Source organism: Juglans regia, chromosome 11 (genome assembly GCF_001411555.2).
Source record: "Juglans regia cultivar Chandler chromosome 11, Walnut 2.0, whole genome shotgun sequence".
NCBI classification, from domain to species: domain Eukaryota; kingdom Viridiplantae; phylum Streptophyta; class Magnoliopsida; order Fagales; family Juglandaceae; genus Juglans; species Juglans regia.
The window spans coordinates 22472178-22481409 of NC_049911.1; the positions used below are offsets into that span (position 1 = coordinate 22472178).

Here is a 9232-nt window from a genome sequence, read left to right on the forward strand (position 1 = left end):
CATGTAGTTGTTAATGTGTTTATTTGTAGTTTTTTGTTAATTTAGTTATTCATGAAATAGAAATAGGCTATTGGATTTGATGTCCAAAACAGTGCCCCGTACTCTTCCTCCCTGGGAGGATATAGAGGCCTTTAAGTTCTGTTTTACAGAACTCTTTCTCTGTTATGAGAGAGTTTATTTAGAAGTTAAGATAATGTTCACTACAAAGGAATTTGTGTGTGAGGAAGCCCCAAAGCTAATGCGTAGTTTGGTTTATAGTCTAGATTTTTTATGTATTGATAAGTCAAAATTGTAACTTCTGTTCATTAATGAAATGAGTATGTTTTCATAAAAAAAAAAAAAAAATGAATGGTATGTGATTATTCATTATTTTTTGCACGAACATATCAATGAACATTTGGTTTTATGTTAACAATAAAAGGGTGCTCGCTCCTGTTAAACTTCTTAAGCCCAACAAGAAATATTATTCCACACTCTTAAGAGTTATTTACAATTTAATAAAAAGAGTGAAGTTGTTCGTTTCTTATTTAATCTTTCTCTCTCTAAGGCCTGATTTGGTAGAGATGTTTTTATCTCATCTCATCTCATTAAAATATTCAAATACTATAAATACAAACACATTTTAATTTTAAATATTCAATTTTTCATCTAATCATTATAAATTTTTCAAATTTTAAAACAAAACACAAAAAATAACTCAACCTTTTCAAATCCCAAAATCAAAATTATATTAAAAATCATATTCTAACAATATTTTAATTTTATAATATTTTTATTCAACTTTTTCTGTCTCAATTTCTAAAATCCCCTAAAACATTTTAACTCAAACAATTTTTTTAACTCATCTTATCTCAACTCAAATATCTCACAGCTATTCACAAATCATCTCAATTCATCTCATCTCAACTTACTATCCAAACTAGGCCTGACCTCGTTCATTTTTACAAAACTTCTCATCTCATCTCATCTCATATAATTATTAATATTTTTTCAAATTTTTTCATAAAATAAAATAAACAATTGAATTTTTTTAAATTTTAAAACAAAACTAATATTAAAAAAATATATTTTAATAATATTTTATTTAACTTTTAATTTTTATCTCAAATCATCTCATTTTATCTACAAAAACAAACTGGGCCTAAACCTCCCCCATCTCTCTAAAAGCTTAGATCCTTCGCTTCTTGGGATGTTTTTGTTCTCAACTTTAATTGGTGCCAGGTAATTATTATTATTATTATTATTATTATGATTATTATTATTATCTTCGATAATTTCCTGGCATTAGGCAATTTTCTGCAAAACCTCTCATAAAAAGCTAGACCTTGGCTAGCAAGTAAACCACTCAGTTATCTGAATTCTCTGTTGTCTGAGGAAGCACTGATTAATTTCACCGGACAAGACCATGCTCTGAGATCATTTGTCTTCCACACCGCCCCTTCACTAAAATTTAATGGCCATATAACCTATAAATATCGATAGTAAGCCAAAAATAGGTTGAATTCCAAAGCACATTTTAGACTCAAAAATTGATTACTTCTGTTTAAAGTAAACTTTGACAGTAAAGGGTTACAAATATTAAAAAAAAAAAAAAGGAAAAAAGAAATTGAATTCTGTACAGGAATTATAAAGGTATAGATATTATTCTTTTCTGCTTCTTAATTCTTCATTCCTAACAAAGTCATATCTAAACCGATTGATGAAGGAAAGAATTTACATTACATGGCAACTTGTTTCTCATCATCCTCTCTCATGGGGTCTATCTTAATTATGAGGGGCTTCTGGAGATCCAAGGGTGATTCTGCTAGGATTGGCAGCATTGATGGGGTCAAGATGGCCTCTATTTCAGCATTTTCTGTCAGTGCTTTGTTCAGAGAAGCCTTGGCAACTTTAGTGATGCAAACCAATATAATGACTGAGCACAAACAAGGTAAGGAAAAAAAAAGCTTTCAGTATATCATTGAAACTAGCATAATTTAAAAGTAATTTTCCTGAAACTTTCAACAACCTTACGCAAGGTTTAAATTAACCGTTCTTGTAGCACTTGTCAAACCTAAGAAAATGTGGAGTCCAAAACAACTAGTCTCATTCTCACGTGACTAAAATGAGGTATCAAATTTATTGATTGAAAAATGTGAAAATGTCATCAAATGTTATTGTAGCCTCTGAGGGTTTATTATACGATTTCTAGGAGCATAGGAGAAAAAACTTACCAGATAAACCGAATCCAAGAACTATAAATACCTGCATACATAAACAAATGAAAGTATATATTTTTAAAAAAATTGAGAAGATAGAAAGGATGGCATACAAAAATAAAGATGATGAAAGCCTAAAAATATCCTTGGGCTCTGAAAATAACTAATAGGGTCATTCTATTTTTCTTCACGAACTACCGCCGTATTGTCACCTACCTCTCTAAACTTCAACTAGATTGAACTCCATCCCATGAACTATTATCGATTGTCACTTACCTCCCAAACTTGAACTCAGCACAACTCAGTACAAAAACTACCATTCAATTGTGGCTTTCCCCTTTGGTATTCCAACGGCTAACTCTGATGATATTGGCATCGGTATCATGTTCAGATAGACTTACTTGTGCATCGTCTTTGGCGTATTAGACTTTTAGCCAAGTGGCAAGATTAATGTATGTTTAGGCTTCTCTGCCCCTAAAACAACATATTCTCTCACTCTGTATTACTCAAATATAGACCTCTTTCTGTCTTTCTTAAACAGTGAATCTGCCAACTCTTGCTCTTATATCAGCCTAAATTTCTCTTCATCTTACTTTCCACTTTTGGTTTTGTGTATTCTATTTCCCATGTGCTTCCACTTCCTCATGCCTCGAGATTGTGCCTTATTTTCCCTTCTTTTCCGTGGAAGTGTGTTTGGAGGTCTCACGTGCCGTCCAAAGTCGCTTTTTTTATATGGACAGCATCGCTTGGGAAAATTTTGACGATCGATAATTTGAGGAAGCGTGGCTTGGTTGTTATGGAGTGGTGTTTCATGTGTAAGAAACATGGTGAATCAGTGGATCATTTACTTCTACGTTGTGAGGTGGCTAAGGGATTGTGGGATGGTGTTTTTTGGAGAGCTGGGCTGGCTTGGATAATGCCTATGAACGTAGTGAATTTACTTGCGTGTTGGAATGGGCTTCATAGTTGTACTCATGTGGCTGCTGCATGGAAGATAGTTCCTTTGTGTCTTATGTGGTGTATTTGGTGGGAAAGGAACGAGCGGTGCTTTAATATTAAGGAGCGTACTGTAGAGGAAATCTAGAAATTTTTTGTGCTCTCTTTTACTTCAATGGTTTTCCGCTATCTGTGCTTAATGGATGGTCTACTAATGAATTTTTGTTTTTGTTTTCTGATTCTAGAATGTAATTAGGTGTTTCCTTTGTATACTTCCTGTGTACTTGGACTTCGCCTAGTTCCTTCGATGAATAAAAGTGTCTTTCTTACTTCTCAAGAAAAAATAAAAATCTCTGGGTGTAAGTGGCAACGGGTGGTAGTTCATAGGACCAAGTTTTACTGAGTCAAAGGTTAGGGGTAAGTGCAATGAGTGGTAGTTTATGGGGAGAGAAAAAAAGAAGTAATTAACCATAACTAATACCATCCTCTTAATATTCTATTGCTGTTAAAGCAGCAGATGCAACAGAGTACATGGGATCACCATATAATATCCTATCAAATTAAGAGACATGAAGAAAAGAATTGGCATGATAATTTGTTTCAGAGGCTCTAGCCTTTTTCTGAATATATAATTATGCGACCTAAGAAAAGAGTATTTATGAGAAAACATTGAAACTGCCAGAATGAAAGAATAAAAGCAGAAAAGTAAAGAGATTTTTTTTTTTTTCCACCCAAATGTGGATAGAATCCAACCAGCAACCACAGGAACAGAACAGGCAGATTTAGTGAGAAAAAGAATGGATAAAAGGAACATAGTTGCTGATTCATAAAAATGTTTCACACTTTGCAGGGTACTAATGCAGTTCCTAATCAAATCTGAATCACAAAGAGTACTAGCATACTAAATTTACGCCTCTTCTAAAACATGAGAAAAAATGAATATGGCTATCTTATCATCAGGACCAGAAAATGCAGAAAAATGAGTTAAAAAAAGGTGCACTACTTGTGACAGTTATCAATACTAGCTTTCATGTGTGATAAACAATCAGTACAGGAAATAGTCAATCATCACACCATGCAACGGGATTACATGCACATAGTTATGGCTCCCATCAGCCTAGAAGACCGCATGTGTTTGGATCAACATAGAAGTGGAATTTGAATGTTCTAAATGGAAAAGTGGTTGAGTCACTTGAGAGATATTTCAAATTTTAGCCAAGCACAGGAAGTGCAAACATAATTAAACCATAAATCAATGCTTCTCCAAATTCTTAACCAGATTCTTAAAATATTTGTTGGCACTACAAAGTACAAATAACTCGAACAATGCCTCCAGCGCTAATATGCAAATTACAAGAAATAATCCAACATGGTGATTCTGTAAGCTTTGATGACCAACTTAAACTATATTGATGATCCAGAACGCTCCTTACATAAAAACATACGAGGTGGCATAGAACTTACCAAGCGAATTGTTGAAACCTCACTCCATCCATGTGTAACATCAGAAAGATCCTTCAATGTTGTTCCAACATAAACTAGAGCAAATGTTATTGGCTGTAAGGAAAGAATGAAATGGGTATCATAAATAAGCAACTTATTTTAGCAAGTATAGAGAGATCCAGTCAACCATGCCTTGACCTATAAAAGAGAACCCAAATATATACTTATTAGAAAGGAAATATGAGGATGCCCAAGTTCTAACTCATTTTGTTGAAAGATAACTACAGAAGGGGATATAATTGAAGAATAATCAAAGAAATACAAATACAAATGCAGGCATAGAGGTTTGCCATTTTTGGTAGACAAGATGGTCCAGGATTAACTTGTGGAGGCTCACTCAGCTTCAAAGTCAACTTTAAGTCTTTTAGGACACTACATTATAATGACTATATGTGCTGTCCATCAATATTTTAACATTTCCCATTCGAATATCACTCATTATCACCTTTAGGAGCACATCTGACTTAGGCTTATTTTTATTTCTTTCTCATCTTTCTACTCATTCTGGTCCTCAGTCTCAACTAACCCACTTATTGATTAGAGGGTATCACAATTTACAAACTTGTTAATATAGCGGCGTAACAACATGCTTCTAAGGTGGTAGCTATCATCTACTCAATGTGACAACAAAATGCACAAAAGAATAGAAAACAATGACATGAGAAAGAGAAGTGCTAGGTTCACAAAGAGACTTCACAAAAGTAAAGCTCACAAACTGATGTGACTTGCTTTGGTACATTACATTGTAAGCTATTTTTAATATAAAGTAGATCTAATGTATTATAGCAAGCCACATCCATTTTTGAGTTTACTTTTTGTGAGATATCTTTGTGAACCAAATATTTATCGATGACAAAAAGAAGCAAATTCTATGGAGTGAGAATAGTATACATAAACAACAAAGATAAAATGTGAAGAGCTAGTCAAAGAGGTGATTATATGACCTTGCCAGTAACAAACGTGAGTTTTTGAAACGAAATAATTGGACCAGGAGTAATGATAGCATACTTTTTTACTTACAATTTGAAGTTTACATTGAAAATTATAATCAGTGCATCCCAATGGTTTTTATTGACAGCTGATTGATAAAACAATAAATAATTACAAGAAGACAATACCATCATTCCCAACCAAGATGCCAACATATATTCCCCCATGTGCACAGGAGTAACTGACAGGAGGTAATTCAATACATTGAAAGGAAGTAAAGGAACAAGTCGAAGAAGCAGAACTATCTGTTGAAAACCCCAAAAGGAAAGAAATTAGTAATGATGGTAAAAGAGTTTCCCATATAATAATTTAAAGTACAAGAAGAGTAACTACACCAGTGAGTCTGGAAAGAAATTACAATCATGATATATAAAACCACAGCAGGAGTATTAGTTCAGATAGATATTTGGGATGCTTGTGTGTGTGTGTGTGAGTGTGCATATATACATAAATACATGCATACATACATACGTATATATATATATATATATATATATACATACAGCCTCAGTTACAGGAACCATTTAAATATGGTCATGCATCAACCTTGAAACTGCAGCCCTAACTCGCCATAGAGGATCTCTAACTTTCAGACAGACACCCCATTTGCCACTCAAACTTTGGCAATAATTTGTGGTGATGCTAATGCTATTTGTAAAACTCTCCAATCTTATCTATGTGGAAGTTGAAAATGTCATAGAAGACAACAAAATAAAAAATAAAAAAAGGCAAACTAGCAAAAATTTTCTAATCAAATAATAAAAACAATATGTATGTGCTTTCTCCTTAGTCACGGCTATAAATGAAGTGTTGTCAACTGCATAACACAAACATCACATCTCTCTATCTCTCTCTTGATTACGAGCTAAAAAGCTTGATCTAGACTAATGAACTTTCCAGTTTGGCACTTAAAATCAAACCTAAGTTCTAATGCAGCCCTCCCAGCACTTTTCTATGTGGTTAAATAAGGCCTCTAAAAATACATTTTCTTCACCCATGCCAATAAGAAAACACTCAATAAAATGACCACTCCATAGTAATTTGTGCATGGAATTTTCTTTTTGATAAGTTATTCAAGAATTTCTCATCCTTGATGAGGCTAGAAGTGTAATAGGAGATAGACCTGGCAGTGAAGCTACCTGGACCTAATGAATAGTTTGCTGAAGACTAGGAATTATTGGAATTCTCAATTCGAAAAAGATTGCAGTTTCATCACACTCAATCTATAAATGTTTTATCAAAGAAAATCAGAATAAATAGAAAAAATGCAGACACTAGATAAATATTTGACCAAATAGAATATTACACACAGGTGTAGAAAGTGCAGAAGAACTTATGCCTTAAATCCAGATCCTTTTATTGCAATAGCAACAGACTGAAACTTTGGATAATTCTTTAGCTTCGAAGTAACATATGATCTTCCGATCTGCACAAAGTAGCAAAATAAGACAAGTAGATATCAAGAGAAAACACATATAAGGTCCAGAAGCACCTGCACAAAGCAAATTTCAAACAAAAATAACTTGGTCCACGTTTCAAATACATATCTAGGGATAGAGTATTTGCCTTAAGAGGAAGAAACCATGCATGTCCGTATGCAGGTACTCAACAAATAATAGAACCCTGGTGTTTAGAAGACTCACTGTTCTACCAAGAATGAATGCAGCTGTTGCACCAAGGGTGGCACCAATCGAGTCAGCTGCAAATCCCACAGGCAACCCAAAGAGATAACCGCCACCAAGCTGGAAAAGGATTGAAATGTACAAGTACTGTAACCAAATAAAAACTAGAAAGTCTTTCAGCAATTAAACCATCTGTAACTACCTCATGCCAAAGTGAAATTCAAATGAACTTCAAAAAACATCAAGTGAGCTGAAATTGGGTGTATGATTTTGAAGTTGCAGAGGTGGATTAGTGAAATATAATCGGGATTGGAAACAGCAGTAAGAAATAACCTTAAATTTATAGTTCAGTAAAGTAGCATTGCTGATACTAGGAAGCATTTCAAATAATTACTAGTTTTCTTCTTTGCAATCAACTTTGGTGCACAACTTTCCCATAAGAAAAGAGATTTGGAGAAAAGAACATTGAAAAAATCGTAATAAATCCAAAAGCATTAAAACAATAGACTAAAAGCCTACCGAAAGTACTGAAGCTGGCACCATCAAGACTGTAAGTGGAATGTATGCGATGGCCCTGAAATTTCCCAGGAAAGATAAGTCAACACTTTGGACTTGAATAAAATTCTGGGAACCAACAGCAATGCTATAATCATAAACAACATTAAAAAAGCCCTTTTCTCAGCTAAAAAGGCGTTTACACATTTAGACAGCAATCCATACCAAAGCAAGATGTAGAATTTTGGCCATAAAGAATTACTTACAAAACAAAAGGGCCCCATGGTCCAAGATCCCGCTTCACCCATACCAAGAAATCCTTCAATATCTGAAAATGCAATTTCTTTTAGCACGAGGATGCAAATAATGTATTAAGAATACACCAAAAAAGAAAAGCGTTCAATCTTCACAAGATAGACCATTAGCAAAAGCGCATTATCTCCATATCATCATCTGCAAACTAACATTATCACGGCGCGAAAACTCAGATTTCAACTAGACACAGATGAAGCTTCATCAAAAACCAAATTCCTAAACTAAAGAGAGAATTATTCCCACAAAATGTAATAAATCAAAAAGAAAAAAGAACTAAATGCCCCAATTCTCTATACCGAAAAAGCAGCATTGACCCACCAACATATGTAATCAATGTCATTCCCAACACATATAGATGCATATAAATAACCTTTTCAATGGGGAGGAAAATGCAAGCGGTGGCAATGGCGGCAAGGAGTAGGAGCAAGAGCGAGATCCTAAGGGCGGAGGCACAAGTGACATTGAGCTTGAGCGCCATGAGCAACCTACGACGCCAAGTGAGCCTGAAATCCTCGCCTTTTTCGCCGTCCTCGCCGTCCCTCCCTGATCCACCATGCCCCAAGGACAATCGCGCCCTCAACCCCTCTATGTTTGCCAGATTTAACTTCCCCTCCTCCCAATTTTAGCCAAATAATAATTTAAAAAAGAAACGAATACTTCCTAAATTTAGATAAGTAATTATTTTTCCCCCTTCAGCAAGAACGGCGCTGAGGTTTTGCGGAGTTCAACATTTGTATAAGATTGATCGGTTTTGTTTCTTTGTTCCGATCATCTTTGTCGGTCCTGGTTTCAGAGTTTTACTTTCACTCTGCTTTGTAGGTTCGACGTTTCCTGATTCCTCGTTGAAACTGCTGCAAACTGTCGTCGTCCTTTTGTTTGGGAATAAATCTATACTCACCGAGGATTCATCCCGAGGATGGGACCCGATGTTTTTTTTTTTAGGTTTTAAGAAAAGGAAATAATTCGGGATCCAAAATGTGTTCCGAATTATTTTTTTATTTTTTTTATTTTTATACCGAATGATTTATTTTTTTATTTTTTTATTTTTTTAAAAAATATTTATAATGATTAAAAAAATATATAAACAAAAGAAGAAAAAAAAAATAGTCTATTCGAGACACATTTTGGATCCTGAATTCAGGATCCAAAACAGTTCCCTTTAAGAAAAGATTT

The 9232-nt window shown here is 34.2% G+C and overlaps 1 protein-coding gene across 3 annotated transcripts; it reads right to left on the reverse strand.

The window, feature by feature from the left end:
- Window positions 1–1514: 1514 nt before the first annotated feature.
- On the reverse strand, window positions 1515–8902 carry LOC109010912 (TVP38/TMEM64 family membrane protein slr0305-like). Of its 3 annotated transcripts, XM_035695374.1 has the most exons (10): window positions 8430–8902; window positions 8011–8072; window positions 7769–7823; window positions 7271–7396; window positions 6967–7053; window positions 5756–5872; window positions 4599–4691; window positions 2214–2244; window positions 2009–2053; window positions 1828–1915 (listed from the first exon to the last, which is right to left on the reverse strand). In XM_035695374.1, exons 1-9 carry the CDS (start codon window positions 8535–8537, stop codon window positions 2010–2012), a joined length of 723 nt encoding a protein of 240 aa, XP_035551267.1. In that variant the 5' UTR covers window positions 8538–8902; the 3' UTR covers window positions 1828–1915; window position 2009. The 3 variants fall into 3 exon arrangements, with proteins under 3 accessions (XP_018847420.1, XP_018847418.1, XP_035551267.1); XM_018991875.2 differs by lacking the exon at window positions 2009–2053 and having other exon boundaries at window positions 1515–1915; window positions 7271–7369; XM_018991873.2 differs by lacking the exon at window positions 2009–2053 and having other exon boundaries at window positions 1515–1915.
- Window positions 8903–9232: the final 330 nt, after the last annotated feature.